Source organism: Melospiza melodia, chromosome 11 (genome assembly GCF_035770615.1).
Source record: "Melospiza melodia melodia isolate bMelMel2 chromosome 11, bMelMel2.pri, whole genome shotgun sequence".
NCBI classification, from domain to species: Eukaryota; Metazoa; Chordata; class Aves; order Passeriformes; family Passerellidae; genus Melospiza; species Melospiza melodia.
In genome coordinates this window covers 6,143,223-6,164,143 of record NC_086204.1, presented here as the reverse complement: position 1 = coordinate 6,164,143, position 20,921 = coordinate 6,143,223, and the positions used below count along the sequence as shown (strand labels likewise).

Here is a 20,921-nt window from a genome sequence, read left to right as displayed (position 1 = left end):
ACTAGAAATGTAGCTGACAATGATTCAAACTCATAATTAACTTGATGTCCATTATACAGCTCGCTGTAAGAACCCTCCACAGACCCAGATGTGTGTGTTCTTCCAGCTTGACTAAAATTGCTGTTAAGTAGGATCCTGCAAAGGACATTTTTCAGGCACTGAACAATGTCACAGCCCATTCAGATAAGACAAAATATGGCAAATATGTGCCACTCTGAAAAGTCAACATATTTGCCCTAGTTTGCAAAGTAGTAAAAGATAGCATGGCTCCAGAAATAATAAAAAGTGTCCAAATAGTCATTGGGAAAATGCACCCAAATGTACACAAAACCAACACACTTATTCCTGCTTTTACAGTCAGAGATGTCTGTGGCCCTCCAAGGAGAAATATTATAAATTCTGATGTCCTCCTGTTAAATGTGAGAATGGGGATAGAAAAAGGGCTTCAGATCTTCTAAACAGACTCAGCTAAAAAACAGCATCAGGTTAAAAATTGCAACAAATGACATTTTAACTGATACAGGGTCTCTTGAAATTACCAGCTCTCTTGAGCTGAGGAATCAGTCTTTAACAATAAAACAAGAAATATAAAAATGGATGTCTATCAAGTACTGTTCATTCACACTGTTTTACTGATACTTATTCTGCCCTTCCCTTAACCACTGTATGGTTTTCCTCCTTTTCTCTTCTACTGTTTTGTTCTCTTTCTCCAACACAACTCGTTACAACCTGTGATTTTTGTATTCTTTCTGACTTTTCCTATCTCCCTCAATTCTTTTTTTTTCCTCAACAATTTTTCCCAGGTCTGCTGAGCTCTCCTTACTTTTCCCACCATCTGGCCAGACAGCTGTTTGTGATAGCGCTGAACAAGTGAGTTGTGAAAACAGTTGTTCAGAAGCTGATTTTACCTGTAGCTCCCATTCTCTGTGGGACAGGAAATTCTGATGATCAGGACAGATGAAATGGTGCATGAAACTGTGGATTTTTTGGGTTTTTTTTTTTGTTAAGGTTGGGATTAAATTAATGAGATGGTATTTTTGGTTTGGATTTAGATATTTATTAGATTTTGTTTATATTATAGTTACAGTTATTATATTATTATAATATATTTATTGTAACTATTTATATAGAACTCACAAGCTGTGAGTTCTATAGTATTGTATTTTAATAAACTAAAAATGGAGTTGTATTTTTCTTTGTATAAATGGAGAAAAATTTTTAAGGATAAACTGTTTTTAAGAAATTAAATTATTTTTACTTTTAACTCAGTAACTAATTACTCATGGTTTGTAATGTGGATTTTTTTATTTAATTATACAATACTACTTAAATTCGTGAAGAAGATGAAGAAAAAGGACTAGTTACTGCTTTAAAAATTCTAAACATTCTAAAAATTTTAAAAATTTTTATATATATTACTATATTCTAAAACTTTAAGGTATTTTACTATGTGATATTATATACTTCTATTTAAACTATATACTTAAGATTTTAGTTCTATTATTTAATTTTGGAAGTTTTCCTTGTGTTAAATGTAGTGTTTTCTTGGGAGTTATTTTTTGTCAGTATAGAAAGTCTAAAATTTTTAGTAATTAGGGTTCTGACATGAAACAAACCTTGATAGATTAAATAAAAACTAATGTGGTGTCACACCATCGTATTTTCTGAAAAATCCTCTTTGCCCAGGATTCTCCTCCTGGGGAGCTGACAAGCCTCGGAGAAAAAGGAAAACAATATTATCCCATTTCCTTCTCCCTGTTTTGCTGCTTTGCAATCTGATTTGGAGATTGTTTATCCAACATGTGAATTGTATTGATTTAATGACCAATCAAACAACCACCTGTTGGATAAACAATCTCTAAATCAGATTGCAAAGCAGCAAAACAGGGAGAAGGAAATGGGATAATATTGTTTTCCTTTTTCTCCGAGGCTTGTCAGCTCCCCAGGAGGAGAATCCTGGGCAAAGAGGATTTTTCAGAAAATATGACAGTGACAACATGGCATGAAAAAGTTGTAAGAGCGTGGCTGGGGCCAGTTGGAACATAAACCAATCTATGGGATACAGCCAAAGAGGGGGGGAAAATAAATTTTAAAAAAAAGCTCACCAGATTCTTCAAATTCACTGTTGTATGCATTCCAGGTCTCACTTATGCGGAGCAGATTCTCTTCCATGGCTTGAATGTCCATGTAGGGACAGTTGCACTCGGGGAATTTGGGGCCACACTGGCACCAGCAGTCATTGTCCTTGCAGATGAACTCCCCCTCTGAATTGCAGGCAATGTAGCTCAGAGCAGCCTGCACAAAGTGCTCCTGCAGGTACTCAGGAAGGATGACCTGAAGACCTGTAGGAAATGGAGGAAATATTTTGGTGTTAAATATAAAGTTATGGAGCTGAGCAGCCTCACCAACTCACACAGCAAACAAACAAACAGTTATGAAAACCAAAAATATATGGAGTTCTTAGGAGGGTTTGTACATCTGTCCAGCACTTATACCATGTCATGTATTTCCTTTCTTAATAATTATTTTCAGACATATTCCTCACATTTCCCTCTCAGCATGGAACATCCATCCACGAATGAGTAACCTGTATTCCTCTGAGAGAGAGTTTATTGTTTTAATTTTCCTAGGGGGATTGGGTAACATCAGCTTCTTCTTGCTGAGTGAACAGCAGCCAGAGCCTTGCAGCAGGAAATCACACAACTGAATTATAATCCTGGTGCCAGCAATAATGCAGATTCTGAAAATGCTGATGAAGGGAAAGAAGCCCTGAGAGACAGAGTGAAGAGACAGCATAATCAGGAAAAGAGGTGTAAATATTTCCATCCAAAATTGGGCTTGTTTTCCATGCTTCTTTTGGCACAAGATGTAGCTTGTCTAAACAACTCATTATCTCCTGTGATTCTGGAGGGGCAAACTAAGAAGGAAGGGCAAAATTGCGTTGGTTGAAATCTTTGAAAAATAAAGTTTGGCTGATTACTTTTCTAGCATTGGTAGCAAACTGCTGTGGGACAGTCAATTGGATGTGAAGGGTAGGGCTGCAAAACCTTGAGTAAGAAAATTCATTCTTAAATCTACTTCAGTTTTAGCATGGAAAGGGTGCACAGTCCAACTCCTGCGGGGCCTCAAAAAACTCCTGCAACATGTGTTCCAAGTAATTTCTCATCATATGAATTTGGTATTTGGTGATATAAGTTTTTTCTCCACAGGCACTTGGATGATTTCACAGAGATTTATTCCTTATTTTTAAGTATATACAAAACTACAGCTATAACAGGAATTTCAGAACCTTTTCAATTGCTGAAACCTGGTCTGGCTGTGCTTCCGTCTCCTGTCAAAATTTGGAAAACTCTGCTACTCTCTTGTGAAAAACCATTCTTTTTTTCAACCATAGAGGATGTGAAAGGAATAAAAAGCCCAGCTCAATTCTTCCATTAAAGAGTTTACACAGTTCTGATAATACATTTCTCCACAGTCTGAGAGATGCAAAGATTATTTTCCAGATTTTAACAGAAAAACATAACGAATATGCTGGAAACCTTAAAAAATTATGTTTTCTGGAAATATTCATGGCATCCCAGTGGAAATGACAAGTTTCTGTAAAAAAAAAATTCTCTCTGGGAAATAATTTTTTCTTTTAATGGATTTAACTGATTCTGGAAAGAAAGGAAAGGGAGAAAACACATATGGATATTTTAAGGAAGAGTCATAGAATCATGGACTGTCCTGAGACTGAAGGGACCACAGGGATCATCACCCCTGAGAGCTGTTCTTAATATCACCAACCACCTCACACTGTTTGAGTGTTTACAAATTCATATAGAAAACTTTAAATCTTGGAAACAGTTTTATATCTACTTTCAATTGCAAATTAAGAATTGTATGGCTTTCTCATGGCATAGAGTCAGAGGTGTGCACAAACACACACATTAAAGAGAATTTAGTGGGTGTTTTCATAGTCATAATTTGCTCATGCTTTATTTTTGTTACTGAAAATAAAAATTATTAATGGCCTAATACCATAAAGGGGGACTTTTCAAAAATTCTTATATCTTAATATGCAGGCCAGGAAATGCTTCTGCTGGAATTTTGAAAAAAAAATATTATTTATAAATGATGACTCTCTTCTTCCTTTTGCTTCCTCTTTCTGCTTCTGTGTATTTTCATTTTTATTTATACACAATTATTACTATTTTTTTAATGAGTGAGATTTTAACCTTCCAAGTTGTTTTTTTTTTTTTTTTTAATTCCCAAAAGGAGGAGCCCTTTGACTTCTCCTGATTTAGAGTATTTGTAAATGTGTATCCTGTTTTTCTAGTGACTCCATCAATTTTGGTGCAACAAGTGCAGGGGGTGTCAGCTACTGCTCAGCATGTGCAAAGCAGGCTGAGCACACCAAATGTCACCCCCAGCTTGGTGGAATCTCTGGGAATTCAGGCTGTTAAAGAAATGTGCCAGTGGATGCTAAACAGGGACGCAAAATGTTAACAGGGCTATTCAAATTATTTTCTGATGGGTGCAGAAATTGTTTCCATTTCAAAGGCACCACGAGGTACCGACATTTCCTTCACTTTGGCTGCAATGCACTCATTGCACAGAAACACACAAAAAATTAGGAAAATGACCTTTTATGATGTGGAAGAAAGGAAAAAAACCCAAATAGCGTGATAAATGTCACCCCATTCCAAAAACAAATTAATGAAATTGCACCTACATACCTTGCAACTGAATCTTATTTTCAGGACTCTGAACCAGAACAGAGCTGACAGAATCTAGGTTGTCATAGTTACTGCAGCCGAGGGGACCCGTCCGTGTCTCTGTCACCTGGTGGGAAGGAAGAAGCACTCACTGAAATATCCAAAGCAGACTGAGCAGTTCAGAGGATTGTTTCATAAAGTTTCCCCCTATTTCAGCCAGAAAAGCATGTCAGACTTAATTATGGAGACATAACTAAGAATATGTGAATATGCATAATTAATAAATAACAATTCAATTGCCAAAAGGGTGAGTGCAAATGTTTTAGCAGCAGGGAATGCTGTTTGTACCACAGAGAATCCTTAGAAACACCTCACCATCACAATACTACACAAATACTACAGTATACAATGTCAGTATGGTGTAATGCTACACCAACAGTCTAAAGACAATTTCTTTTCCATAACTGTGGGCATTACAATGAGTTTGCTAAATATTCAGTTTATAAAATAAAATAATAATAAATAAAATAACAAAAACAAAAATATTATAAATATATATAAATATAAAATATAGTCTATATAAATATCTTATATTATACTTTATATGCTTATTAATATAATAAATTTATATATTCTTAATTATAAATATTATATAGTGTTAATTATAATTATTAATAATGTTATATTATATATTATTATATATTATATTAATAATTATACTATGGATAATGTAATATAATCTAATATATAATTATTTCTATAACATATTATATATAGTACATATAATAAATATAAAAATAATAACAATGAAGAATAATAATAATAAAATAAAATAGAAATACTAAGTTTATTAAAATGAGGACTCTGATTTTCCCCTCTTGAAAGTTGTGCACGTGAAAAGTTCTGCTTGAAGTCATGAGAAAAGCTCTGACTTTTCCAGTGAAGAAGATCAATATTTGGAATTAAAAGCCCTTTATGAGCTGTATTTATAATGGTGGTAGTGGTGGGATTTTTTTTTTTTCATAAGGGAAGGGCCTAAGATAAGTTTAGGCACAAAATTCTGAATATTCTGTCTGTTGTAATCACCAAATCTATGGCCACAGAACCAAAATACAGCAAATTTATCAAACCAGGACCTCCACAAGTAGAGCTCTGGCTTAACAGTGAAGGTTTTTATTTGGGAGAGAGCAGTTATTTATATCATTGAATCATTAGGGTTTGAAAAGCCCTTTCAGATCGTCAAGTCCAAACATTAACCCATGTCCTAAGCCCCATATGATGGTTTTTGAACACTTCTAGGAAGGCCACTTCCACCACTCTCCTGGGAGCAACCTGTACCAGTGACTGGCCATCCTTTCAGTGAAAAAATTTTTCCTAATATCCAACCTAAATGTCTGTCCCTGGTGCAACTTGGTGAGTAAACACATTTAAATAAAGTGAAAAAAAACTTAGTAATTTATATGCTTCCTGGAATATTATATATAATTCTAAAGTGTCAACAATTTCTTTCTAAAATCAGAAGTACAACCAATCCCTCTGTCATGCAGCTCCCAAACCGTTCTCAGCCACTCTCCTGGAATTTTCTACTTCTCTTCCTTTGCTTGTTTCAGAAATTGTGGCCAGATTTACCCTTATTTTGTACCTGCTCCAGCTTTGAATACAACCACTGCTATTTTCTGTTACATCAGGTATCATATTCAGCTCTGCATCTCCTGGAGACTCAGCCTAAATTACAGGGTGAGGAAGTAGATTTCAAAAATGCACACGTGAACTGAGCAAGTGCCAGCCATGCAACCAGACAACCAATGTGAATTGTAAAAAACAGAAGGGAGATGGAAATTTGAACAGTCTGATTTGATGGGAATATGAAGGTTTTCTGATATAAACCCTGATTTTTCATGTTGCTGATGGTTCTCTAGGTCACCCACAGCCTGTGGGTGGCTGCAGCTGGGCTGTGATGTCCTTGAAACCTTCTGAGTTGATGTTCTTCTGAGATTTCACATTCTTCTTGCCCTTTTGCAAAGAATATATGAGATTTCCTGTCGTTCCAAGCTCCTGGCACCTTTCCATCACTTTGAGGGTGGACAGTCCATGGAGAGGACACAGAACTGGCCCATACCAAACCTGTGAGCAGAGCTCGAGATGCATGAGGAAAAGGGCCCAAGCCAGGCTGTGTCCTCTCTGCACGTTTGGCAATCTTTAATATTTATGACAGCAGCAGATTTACCACAGTTTTTGCTTAATCATCCTGAATCAGCACAAAGACTCCAGCAGGGGGATGAGATTTGGATTGGACATGGCTGGAATGAAAATTGGTGTTTGATTCTTCAGTCCTCTGCCAACAAGTAGTCTAAAATTCCATTCTAAAATATGATATTTTTTTTTTGGAAGTACCTCCAGTTCATAAATAGAATCCTAATCTCTTTATACAATAAAAAATAGTGCTACCTAGATTAAATAAGAAAAATAGCCAGAAGACAAAAAGAATGGCAGGTAAGTGTTGCAATGAATTTTATCCTTACTCTGACATATTATGCTCATCATTCACCTATGCAATTCTTTATTTAAAGATCCATTTATTTTAATGTTGTTTTCGTTTGCACAATATTATTATGGCTTTCAAGCATTTCTCTATAAGGCAATGCAGCTTCATAAAGTTATATGGAATGTATAAACTATAAAGCAAATATTGCAATTCCTATCCATTCCTATTACTCTTTTATGTCCCCTGAAATCACAAAATAAGGAAGGGTGGTAAGTAGCTTTGTAGTTATTGTGCCCCTTTTTGTTCATATTTCTTCACTCTTATCTGAATTATGCCAGACATGGGTAGAGACTGCCACTGTTTTGAGAGATAACATTTATAAATACATTGATTCAGAAGAAAATTATATAGAGCAGTTTTGATATGAATTACAGACAATCATGGCAGTAAAGCAATTAAAATTAATAATAATAATAATAATAATAATAATAATAATAATAATAATAATAATAATAATAGACAATGCTCTATAAATACATCAATAAATAAGGACCTTTTCTAAATGTTCATTTTTTATTCCAATCTATACATTTATATTATTCATCCTTTTACTTTTCCAGGTACCTTCACACCCTCTGTCAGGTGCCTTGCTCTGGTACTCTTATCTTCTGCATAGAAAATACATTGTAACAAGAAATTCAAAATGAATAGTCTCAGTATGTAAAAAAGAAATGCTAAAAAACATAAAAATCATCCAACCTTCACCTTTTGATGGATGACAATTCTAGTCAGAGGTCAGAGCCATGCAGTTACATATGGTTTTGTATACACAAATCCTACTCCACAAAGACTGCAAATGAGAAAAAATTCTGAATGATTTATTAATGAAAGCCTCAAATTTCTATCAAATTTTCAGACTGGATGAAAGGATTTGATTTTCCTAAATTATACAGGTACAGACTGGCTTGGGTTGGAAGGGGCTTTAAAGAATATCAAGTTCCAACCCTTGCCACAGGGACATTTCCACTAGACTGAGTTAGTCCAAGCTCCATCCAACCTAGCCTTGGACCTTTTGGGGTAACTTTGGTGATAAAAAGACAGACTAGAGAAGAAGAAAAAAAATTTTGAAAGGATAAAAATACATTAATTCTGATTTGAGCCAAGTGTTACTGATGATTTTACATTTTTGTTCCAGCAACAATAAGAATGAAATTGGAAAGGCAATGGCATGCCTTTAATTATCTTCCAAGCAGAGAAGTGTGACTATGCTCAGTCCCAAGATCACAGCTGAAAACTGTTCTGTCAGAATGTGTATGAAAAAAAGATAGACCAAAAAGAGGAGAGGGACAGGTAAGAAAATAGAAATTCAGATTATGCTGGGAGGTAGCATTGTCCAGAAGTGACTAACACTGTGCAAAGAGCACCAGAACCAATGTTTGTTTTGCATGACCTGTAACCCACAAAGAACATTAACTCACAAAGCAAAGCACCACAGAACAAAGTTATTCAATAACCAAAGCCCCCTAAGAACCAGTAAAAACCACCTGTGAAATCACCTGATATGAAGCAGGCAGGATGTTCTCCAGTGCCTTGTTTTCAGAGATTATCACAGAACAGGTGTCCCTGGGCAGCAGAGTTTTCAGTTCCCAGAAATAAACTCTGACATTTGGCATTAATGAGACAAATGCCTACAGTTTTCAGTCAGTTAAATCTCATAACCATGGTGATAATGACCCGATTATGAGTTCACTGAGAACATACCTCCTAGCACTTAAGCAGGGCTGAATTCTTGTGATATCAGTGGGTAGTATTTCCCTGGGAAACAGCCTGCTTTTTTTTCTCAATGATAATTAAGCCAACAGAAGACTTTCCTAATAAAAGGGAAATACATTTCTGCAGAGATTTTGCTCCTGGTGAGTCCTTTTAAGCACATATAGCTAATATTCCTAATGAAGTGCCCATGCAGAGGTGGTGTGTGCCTTGCATAAAGGACTGTCCTCTTCAGCAGGATTCCTTAAAAATGGCTTTGGCTTCTGAGGATGAGAACTGAGCCAGCACAAAGGAGGATGAGGCAATGCTGGTCACTGCAGAATAGGCAGCTGTGCTCACATTCACACAAACCTCTTTAATGTTTCAAACATTCAAATAAGGATTTAGAGCAAACTCCTCATATCTGCATGAGGGAGACAGGTCTGTTCTGAGTGCCTGTGTTGACAGAAGATGGGGCAGAAGTCTGGAATGGGGAGAAATTGGGATTCTCCTGAATAACATGACGACTGTACCTGGTGATCTTCAAGGTCTTTTCCAACCATGATGGTCCTGGTTCCGTCGCCCTCCTACCAACCTCACCTTCAGCCCATGCTCCCACCCCCTGTAGTCCTTGCCCATCCTGCAGTCAATGCTCTTTTCACCTTAAAAAAGAGTTGATCAAATAAACAGGCACTAAATGTACTTTCTATTTAGATGTGCATCTCCTGCCAACTCTTCTCTTTCTTTTCCCCCAAGGCTTGACAGTTTTTCACAAAAGCACCTTTATTCCAGCACTTCCCTTTGCCACACAATAGTTGCTGCTCCACTGCCCTATTTTTGTCATTGAACATATTAAAAAACTCCTGCTAATGAGTGTGCAATTAAAATAAATCAAATTTTCTAAATGTTCCAAACACTGATACTTCTCAGCTAGGGGCTAGATGAACATTTCTGAAGGAGGTGCAGACAAACCAGAAGCATTCACAATGTCAGAGGTTGGATTTATGTTTTCAACATGATTTTTTAATTGCCAGGAATCTAAAACAATACCTCAAAGGCATGACATATTTTGAACAGATTTTCTAGCAGCATAGGGCTGACACTTTAATTTGAAGAGCCCCCTAACTCAGGAGACCTGGAAAGACTCCCATCCTATTTTTCTGTCATGTGAAAAATGGAAGAGGAACAGTAAACTTGATCTTTCTGCAAAAGAGATAATTGCAAAATTTCCATTAACTTCATTAAAAGGGAAATAGGGACTTCTTTCAAGTTTCTGGGCAAGGAGATGACTTTGAATTTTACTGAATGCAGCACTAAAGCTCCCCAAGAGATCAGTCTAATCCTTCAATTCTGCGCTGCTTTGTTTCTACACTCCCAGGAATTTACTGTGAACCAGATTGTTACCTTAAAATAACAAGGAAATTGAAATGCATTCTCCTTACATAAAGCATTAAATACCTCAGAAACCAGAATATTTCAGGAACTGGAAATGAGCTCACACCATTTGAATTCTGCTCTGCTGCAGCTGCTGAAAATGCTATGATTTTTTAAGGCTGTTCAGGTCAGTCTGATAGGGAACAATCCCCTTTCTGCTCAAGTCTATTCCCCACTATCTCAGGGAGCAATATATCGTCTGTGAGCTCCAGGAGAATCCACAATACTGGAATAAGTCTGGCAGCACTGACAGTTCTGGCATCACAGCCACGATTTTCCCTTTTCAAGGACATTTTCAATCCACAGCCTGTCAGGGGCCACATTCCCATGCAGCCTTCTGGATTGCAACAGGGAAGTTTGCAGGAAATGAGGCTGCTGGAAAACCAGGCAGGGCAGCCCTGCCAGAGCCTTTATTTCCTGCACTTTTAGAAATCAAAGGTGCATCAGCCTCATACAGAGAATAAGGACAAGCTTTATCTGCAAAAGAACAGGTTATCTCTTTTAATTAATCTTGAAGAGATGACAGTGAAGTTATCTTACAGAGAAATAATAGAGTTAGCAAAAATTTAATAAAAAACAGAGGATTTTGTTTGTCTCCATTTAGCTACTTCTGCTTGCCCATATCTTACTTAAATTAACACTAATATTATTTTTTTTCTCAGCTTTTATTGCCTAAAGAGACAGCTGAGCAACAAACAGCAAATGAAATCTATATATTTGCTTTAAAAGCTAAAATTAGAAACAGAGAGAAGAGCACAGATACAAATTAAAATAATATTTCAAGTCCATAAAAATCTCAAGGTATCTGCAGAAAGCAAAAGCAAAGATGCCTCTTTAAGAAAAACCCATTTCCCAGCTTTACATCCTTTTCCAAACATAATTGCATTATTATATAAGGGACAAAAAGCTCCAAAGAATTTTGGGGGCTCATGCTGTACAGGTTAAATGTGTTATTGCATTTAACCCAACTGCAAAATCCCATGCAAGGACTTCTCAAGAGTTTTGGGTTCAGGGTTTGTATCTTCATGGGCCAGCTCCATCAGGCACTGCTGAGGCCACTGGGATTTTTCACTGTGTCCCCATTAATTTCAAGAAGACAGAATGATTTGCCTTTTTATAAAACTCACAGATATTATTAGCCCCTATTTATAAAAATCACAGATATTGTCATAATAATACTGCAGGTGAATGGAACTTATTTTTTTTTTTTATGTTGGGAAAGTATGAATAAAAATATAGTCCTTCCTAAATCAGGATTAAAAGTTAAAATGTTCCTTTTCTTTTTGATGTGTCAGGAAAAAGATCCTCTTGGTAAATATAAAAATTATCTTTGGATCATTTGGCAACATTATACCTTTAATGTGATTAGTTTTTAAAATCCTATATGTCCTATTTTTAAGAGAAAAATAAAATTTTTAAAAAATCTCAAACTTGTGCCAAAGAAAAAATGTGATGGGTTAACATTAGGTCCAAAAAAGAACATGAAAGGCATTTAAAGTCTTGAAGCTTAAAAAGCAAAATGATAAGGGCAGGTTAATTAAGAATTTAATTTTCCATACAGAGAATCTAGAGAATTTTACCTTTGATTATGCATTTCTGTGCAACTCTAAAACTTGCCTGCAATATTCTTTTCAGTAACATCTCTAACTAGTTTAAGCTGTTTCCAGGTGTTGGATTTGCTGCCCAGAAACTGCTGAGTTATTTGTGCTGCCCATGGCACTCCAGCTCAGCACACCCTGCCCCTCCCTGGCAGTCACATCTGCAGCAGGACATTTCTCATGTCCATTTTATTTTGCCATCAAACTCGCCCTCCTGGGGTTGTCATCCCAAGCTCTCACAAGGAATCACATTAGTGTCCATAACAGGGGTGTCTGCCTGGCTCACAGAGATGTGTGCAGGGATTTATTTTTAGGTTATATCCTCATTACTTCCCACCCATTTATTCCCTCTGGTAAATGATTGTAGCACATTTGCCCTTTCTGTCTCATTGGTATGGCCAACTCTCAATTTAGAGTTTTGCTGAACTCTTGCTTTTATGCAACTTGGTTTTTAGAGTGTTTTCCTGCATCTTTGCAGACCTACTATAGACCAGGCAGCTACAACTGATCTATAATTTAATCATTAAATACCTATCAGTTGTTCAAGCTAAATGGAATTTAGCTTTGCTAAATTTGTGTTAGAGAAGAAAAGCAACTTAATACTGAAGCTTTAAACTTCATTTCATATGGCTGCTTCATTCATATGGAAAGTTCTGTCAGGGAACCCAGTGACTCTCAATATTGTTATTTCATGAACAAAACTAGAAGAGATATTTTAATGTACAGAAAGCTGCTCTTAGAATTAGGCTCTGAGGGTAATGTTACCCAGACTGACTGCTGAGCCCAGCTGGAAAATCCTTCACATCATCCTGATTCATGGGAACAGAAAGACCTATCAAATACCAAGACCTGTTCATTAAAACATACATGAATGTGTCCTACTATGGGTAGGAAAAAATATTTAGAATATAGAATATAGGATCATATCCAAAGGGTTTTATTCATTCTTTTCTTGTCCTCACATAGATGAGCCAATGGCAAGGGCAAAGAATGATGCATCATAAGGGCAGGTGCATTTCTTCCATCAAAAATCAGAAAAAGAGAGAGACAGAGTTCCTATGAGCACAAGAATCTAGGGAAGGAGGGAAGTTCAGAAGGGAAAAGAGGAACCCTATGAAAAGAAAGCAGCAGTTATTATCAGGACTGTGGAGCCCTGGGGAAGTGTAAGGACTTTGCTCTGCTCAGAATTGAAAGCAACTCCACCACCTGCAGGTTTTGCTTTGTTTCTATGCAGATAAACATGTGAGGTGGGACATTCCTGGATATCCAGCTCCTTTCACAATATCGTAGGTGAAAAACCCTTTGGCAAGAGTTCTTTTCTCAATTAAAGGTCCTGCACATGTAAATATCTGGATTAAAGTCATATATGCCACTGTAGAGTTCCTTTATGCCCTTTTGCTATCAACATGTTTATCTTGTATGTATGCAAAATTATTTCTAAGCCATTGCACAGTGGTATCAGGGTAGAACTCTCAGGTCACACACACTACAGACTTGTCAGTTTGGGATATCAAGGAAGGACAGATCCTCCCCAATGTAAACCAATACCAGAGTAAGAAAAGCAGACCAACACATTTTATTTTTTATGCCTGAAGGAACATGGGCTATTTATTTTATTATGAGCTCAGTATTCTTGTCAATGTTGTGTTTCAAATAGGGAATTGGACTAAGAGCAAACTCTACTTAAGTAGGCTAAAACATGACAGGAAAAATATTTCAATAGTAATCCTCAAACCGTTTTCTCTATTATATTCATGGTTTTATCATCACCTAATTTTGCACATCACCTAATTTTACACATTGAGGATTTCATGAAAAGCTGAAGAGAAAACATGGAATCATTTTTCATTTGCCAGGCTCTAGATACACTTGGAGAAGATAAAATTAAGTTTCCTTGTAAATTTATGTATTATTTGGGAGACATCCATATCCTCCACTTGCTGGAATTATAAATATTGGAAAATTATGAACCATTATAACCATGACAAAAAAGGGCCTTTTTATTATTTTTTTCATGTTACTTTCAATAAAATTCAAAGGAAGAGTACCCAAAGCCCATGAAATGCAGTAGCTATTCCCTGGGAATTAAAGGGTTAAATTTGGCTATCCAGGAGAGATGATGAACACAGTTTGATAAATGGGAAGATGGTAGTTGAGGCTGGTTTGTGAAAACCCTGATCTCAGTGATACCAACATGAATGAGCAGCAACTTCCTTGACTCACTGATGTTTATCCAAGGAAAATTAGATGTTTAGCCATGAAAAATTAGAATATTTTTTTTTTATTTTGCTCACTGGATTCTGCTACAAAGTCTGCAGAGCAGCTTCCAACCTTTCAGGCATTAAAGATCTGAAAATAATGATCACTCCATAGTGTAGAAAGTCTCCTGGTTGAATAATGAAACCTTTCTTAAACCCTTCTCTGCTTCAGCATGTAGAGGCGTTATGTGCATTATCTTGTAAGAGATTAAATTATAGTTTTGCTGTCAGACATGCAAATTCTGCTGGAGCTCTGTGAGAAGGTTTACAAGGTAAAAATAACAGTGAAGTGCAAAAGACAGCAATGATATAACTCTCAGTGCCAGTTAGCTGTGAAGGATTCCCACACAAGGGGTAATTTTTCACACTAAATGAATAGATCAAAGGGGATGATTGCAGATTGAATCATAAACCATAATAACAAAACATGCAAAAATGTATTATGGCCAAAAAAATCTCTCGGAAAAATAATGTGAAAACTGAAAACTTTCCACAGCCTTTTATTATTCTCTAAGCTGATTTGTTCTGATGCAGAGTCTCTATTGGTCTGAGATATTCTTCCTAATCTGACCTCTGTGCTCATACAAGCTGTTGATACATGCTATCTCCGATTTCTGAGAGCTCAGAGGCAGGGAAATGTTCTGTGAATTTTATAGTCCTTGCTTGACATTCTCTGACCTGCTGGCAAGCAGTAGCTGCCAATTAGAGGGTGTAGGACAGGCAGAGTGCTGAAGTTTCCCAACCCATACACAAGCCAGACAGAATAAAGATCAAATTGAAATCTGTACAAACCTCCAAATTCCTGCTGGAATGCTCTGTCTAACTGCACTGTTCAATATGTTCACTGTGGAGCTCTCAATACTAAAACCGTTCTCCATCTTCTGGGTTTATTTACTTTAGTTTCAGTTTTTTAAGGGGGATAAAAAAGAGAGAGAGTATGGAACATTTAAGGAACTGTAGTGTGAATTGTTTATAGGTTTTTGACAACTGTGATGGCAAGTGTTGTGTGAGTGCTGTTAAGGTTTCTCCTTTACATATGTATATTTATAGCTTGTTCAGGCTTTGGCAGTCTTCATCTCCTTCAGTTTTTTTACTCTCCTCTCTTGACTAAACTCATAACTAATAGAAGAGCCTTTCAATTTGTTTTGTTCTATCATGTAATCTATTCTATCCTATTCTGTTGTTTGGGGTTTTTTTACTAAGTGGAGAATAGTTACCCAAAATCTTTCCAAAATGCTTATGCAAGCATCTCTATTATGTGCTATTTTATTGTTCTGAAAGCATCTCATGCTGCATTGCCAACAAGCTGGAGATGCTGTAACTCCTTGTGCTCGTGACTCCTCTGCAAACTCTGCTGCAAAGGTAACAGAGTGCAGCTGCTACTGGAGGCTGCTCAGGGTCTTAGATTAGAAATGAGGGTGTGTATTCAATTCCCGTCTTTTAGATGTGGGGCAGTTCTCTTCTGTTCATTGGGCAGGTTTCTTTATCTCCTCTGCAACCAATCTTCCCTCCAGGAGATCTCTTCTGTACATGGGCCATTAATTATTAATTATCTTCTGTCTATGGCTAGTGTGTGTCCCTGCATGGCTGATCCAATTCCATCATCCCATGGGGAGATGCTCCGCCCAGGGGAGGAGCCAAGCATTCCTGCCTGGATACAATCTGAGGTTTGGAACGCCACAGCAGCCTTTGCCCCCTGCATTCCCAGAGGAGCAGCTTTCTGCTGCCCTGCATGGCCAGAGGGAGCCCAGGCCCATCTCCAGCAGCCCTGGAGCTGCAGAGGAAAACTGCCCCCTTGTGCAGGATCCCTGCTGCAGCAGAGCCACAGCTGGCACTGCAGGAGGGCTGAGCCCCCATGGATGGGGCTGGGACACCACCCTGACACACAGGGGGCAGGGTGTGGTCTGACTCTGGCAGTGTTGGTTTGTACTATTCATTTGTATTTTTAATTGTCCTAGTACAGAACTGTTATTCCTACTCCCATATCTTTTCCTGAGAGCCCTTTAATTTCAAAATTATAATAATTTGAAGGGAGGGGGTTTACATTTTCCATTTCAGGGGAGGCTCCTGCCTTCCTTAGCAGACACCTGTCTTTTCAAACCAAGACACTAAGACACATCTCTAATGAGTGTCTGGTGAAATTTATATTTCATTTCTTTAACGAAATCAATAAAAACCTGCTGTCACAGGACTTTCCAAAACAATGTTTCCAACTGTGATTTTATACTTTAGAGCTGTTGCTGGGCAAATGTTTTTTCCCAGTGTTCAGTCCTTTACAAGGTTTGACAGCTGTATAGTCTTAAATTCTACCCACAAACTGGATGGATAAAGTGAGGGCAAAAAGGGTTCGAGAACAGGATTTCAAAAGCTTCCCAAAAATTGGCTGTTTATACAAAAATGTGCAACCTGTTGAGATTTAGAATTTGCCAGAAATCTGACAAAAGCTAAAGGCTTTATAGTATTTCAGCATTTCTACTTTCAATTACGGCAATTACTTGAATTCGCTGAAAAACAGATGCAAATAGAAGGTATAAAGGAAAAAAAAAATTGAACCAAGCAAGCTTTTTCAGAAAAAAAAAAAAAAAAAAGCAGAAAAAAAAAGTCTGTATTTCAGTCTGAGTTTTGGCAGAGAAATTAATTTCATTACACTTAAGTTTCCTCTCTAACAGCCTACCATGAGTCATTCACGGGTTAATTATAGATAATCAGAGATAGTTACCACCACAACAGAGCCCTGTTCTTTGTAATCTAAACTTCTCAGATAAAACCAAATGCTTAAATCTCTCATAGCAAAGGAAAAAAAAGTGGTTTGGGGAAAGTAAAAAGCAAATTGCACAATAAAATTTAATTGGAATTACAGGGCACGTTCTCAAGGATGTTTATTCTTTCTCACTCAGATGGAATAAATGGGCTGTAAATAGCTGTAAATAGCTGGTGGAAAATTCAATTTATGCATCTGTTCTTCTGTTGCCTCCTGTTCCTTTGTTGCACTGTGGCTGTCCCAGAACTGTTTGGACTCTACAATAGCACCTCTGCTGTACTCACCTGGCCCAGCTCCCACAGAAGGAGGTGTATTCTGGGATGGGAGACAATATCCTCCAAGAGACACCTATGGAACAGCCTCACTTCATTAATGCCAATTCTCTAACATAACTGTGTTTATAGTTCTGCAGAATGCACTGAGACTATTCAGTAATATTTAATTTACCGTGCAGCCAAGGTGGTTTTTGTGCTTTAATGTTTTTACGTTTTTATGTTTTTATGTTTAGGTTCTGCACAACTGTTTGGACTCCTTGCAGAAGTTTGTTAGAGACAGTGCTGAAATTACAGCTTGTAGCAAACTGGAATAGGGGTCATCTGAGAGCTAGGGCCCAGGAAGCAGGGTGAAATCCAGATGTACAGAAATCCAGATGTGGGTGGCACAGCTCTCTGCCACCCACCCACAACCACAAAAATCTCTAATGTGCTGGTAGGAACGTGGCCACACCACCCGGGCCAGATCAGCAGGGTCATTCTGCCAGCAGGCAGTGACAGGACATGGGGAAAAATGCTGCCTTTATCATCTGTAAAACAACCCCTTTATCTGTATTCTGCTGCCTTGATTTGCATTCTGCTCCCACAGCTGGGCAGGGTTTTATTAGACAAGAGCCCCATCACCCTAATAGGTTGTTAATAAGGAGAACCAACAGCCATCCATGCAGCTGAAGGGAGGTTTTGGTAGGAAAATGCCTCCAAAATGAGCGTGCCAAGGAAGTGATGTTGGACGTGTCATATTTCAAACACAACAGGCTGTATGTTCATGTAAATGTTATGCAAATGAGACACAGCCCTCAGGCACCTGGTGAGCTTCCAGAGAGGCCCTGGAGGCTCCAAACTGTTGATTTAGCACATGAGCCTTAGCACTTGTACTGAAATGCATGTGCTAAAATTATACTGAAAGAATCTATGTGTCAGGGACTTTGAAATATATAAAATATTGATACGAGCTATGGGCTCTTCCCATGGACATTTTGATTTCCAGTCAGAAAATGTTGCCATGGGATGATGTTAACTCTTTTAATGTGGAATATTCAGTGGATTGTCTGCATGATTAATGCAAAGCCTACATCAGCAGCAGCCTCAATCCTACTTTTAAGGATAATTATGTCACGGGTAGCAGGAGAAACAAAAAAAAATTACAAGAAAGGACACAGAATTAATGTAGTCGTTTGTTTAGAAGATACATCACATGTGGATACAAATGATCTCTTTTTTTAGGAGAAAATATGCTTTTTATTTCATAGAAATAGGGGAAAAAAAGAGGTGTGAGAGTGATGTGGCCTAACCTGAAAGGGGATACTTATACCAGTCCAGAGGAAAAAAGAAGGATCACATATTGGCTTTGTTTGTGGGAGGTTGTGTGGTTTTAGAGAAAAGAAATTGTATTTGTAATCTCTCTTCTCAAATACTATTTTAGAGGTGTCCCAGCCATCAAGAGAGCAGTCTCTGAGCATTACAATCAGAAAACATGTAGGTGTGCAAGGAGTTGTTCTATTTTTCCCTAACTCCTGCTGCAGTTTCAGACTGCCCAGCGTATCAGGAAATGTGACAAACAATAAGTCAAATAGCAAAGCAAATTATTCCTGTTCATTTAGAAGCCCCAAATTCCAGGAACTTGAGTGGCAGATTTCATTTGTGCATCAGAGTGCTCTGATTTAACTGCAAATGTCAGGGCTTCTGATTTGTGTTTTAAGCCTTTTCTGTTCCATATCATATTTTTGTTTGGTCGGTTTATTCAGATATGCATTCCCAACAGGGTAGTTATGTTCTTCCTAGTAAGACCATGAGTTATATGAAACATTTTTGATACTCTCGGCTCTCTTCCTAAAATATAAACAACTCTTGTTAGTATTGTAGAGTCTAGAATACTGCATATGAAAAAGCCACCCAAAATGAATAAAAAATTACAGTATCAAATACTAACTAGGTCCTGAACATGATTGTTGTTTTTGTTGTTGCTAACTAGTTAGCAATCAAAAATGATTGCTGGGAAAACTTCTAATATTACTTCAGAACTTTAGGGATTTGTCAACCTGTTGCAGTATCTTTATCTTGGATTTCTTTGATGCTGGTAAAAGGGAGTTATGCCAAGCTGTGAGACCTTTCCTTGGGCTCTTTTGGCAAATCCATCCAAAAGAAGGAGGCTTTGAGCAGAGCTGTGGTGAGCACGCCAGACAGAGGAAGTGCTGGTGTTGGAAATTATATAATTTTAACCTTTTTAACCAGCTTTTGTCCAGGGGGTTGTTTGTCTTTGCCCAGGAAAAAGGAATTAAAGTTTCTTTTCAAAAGACACTGTTGCCTGGGCAAGTCCTCATGATTTAACATCTACAGCCTGGGAGCAGCACATGAGGATCTAATTAGTATTGAAGGTGAAGGGATCAATACCCACAGGAACACAAATATTGAAAATTGTGTAATTTGGGACCAGTAAATGGCAAACCAATGAATTTCTCTGAGTTTTGTCTGTATGAGTATGGGAGAAGTCTAGTAAAGAGCCATGTGTGATGGAATTATTTACTCTGCCACACATGGATGAAATTATTTCTACTCCACATCCTGGCCAGAACAACATCCTTTCCAGAACAAAGTAACGCCTTAATTCTCTAACACTAAAAGTGATGTTGCAGAGTTTTTGTTTTTCCCACAGTTTTGGTGACACTGGGATTTTAAAAGCTGCTCAGGAATCTGTGGTGTAACAAGCACTGGGGTTACTTCTCCCTGCAGCAGCACAGGAGAAGAGGCTCTGATCATCACCCTGGTCCCCAGGTCCTTCAGGGTGTCACTTCTCCCAAACCAACCCTTAGGCTAGGACAGAGATCTGGTCCAGCAGCTGTATGGAAAGTACTCTAACTCAGGTGTCAGCATATATGTGATTGAAGAATGTGCTACTTACACCCTGGATCTAAAACTTTACTTGATGGTTTTCCAATTTAAAAACAGCAGTCTTTCAAAAACCTGTGCATACAGAACAAAAAAAAACAAACCTTCCTTGGCTGTTTTTGTGCTCCTGCATTTCAACAGGAACAGGTTTTTTGTTCAATTAAGTGTTCTGACAGTAGAAATTTGTCTTGCAAATGTTCCCAGCCTCTCAATGAAAGTGGTGGGAGAAGCCAGGGTTTCATTTATCAGTACTGGTGCATCTGATGTGAGAACCATTTCCTGGAGACTCCTGCTGCCAATTAACCAAATCAGATTTGCTGGTGGACTAACACTTGGTTTGCATCCACCTCAGCAGGACGGGAGAGAAATCTTTCATTTGTAGTGGTTGTAGAAATCTTGCAGAAGGTTACTCTGTAAATTGTAGCTGGGCAGGGTTGAATTTTGCATTGTGACACAAATTTTCATAAAAATATTTCAGTGGCCAGAAAGGGCAGGTTTCTTTCAGGCTGTGTTTTGTGTCTACATTTCTGCGTTCTGTCACTTGAGTTACCACTGGTTGCAGTCACCAATTATCATCACATAGAAGGAATTTTTGCATGTGGAGGGGGCCTGGTTTTAAGGGTTGCTGTACATCTACATAATAAAATCAGGTTATAAAGGTAAGTCACATCTGAGGGATGGGAGATACCATGGTCTGCAGCAAGGATCAGACAATTCAACCATTAAGGTTGAAAAGACCTCCAAGAACATCAACCTTCAAACCAATCTGTCAATTAATCCA

At 37.7% G+C, this 20,921-nt stretch overlaps 1 protein-coding gene across 2 annotated transcripts in view; it reads right to left on the bottom strand.

The window, feature by feature from the left end:
* Nucleotides 1-20,921, bottom strand: part of BRINP3 (BMP/retinoic acid inducible neural specific 3) — a 198,091-nt gene that overhangs the window by 58,140 nt on the left and 119,030 nt on the right. For both annotated transcript variants that reach the window (XM_063165434.1, XM_063165435.1), the window contains exons 5-6: nucleotides 4,719-4,824; nucleotides 2,106-2,342 (exon numbers count right to left, since the gene is read on the bottom strand). In XM_063165434.1, the coding sequence (XP_063021504.1) occupies nucleotides 2,106-2,342; nucleotides 4,719-4,824 (343 nt within the window). The remainder of the gene's footprint in view (nucleotides 1-2,105; nucleotides 2,343-4,718; nucleotides 4,825-20,921) is intronic.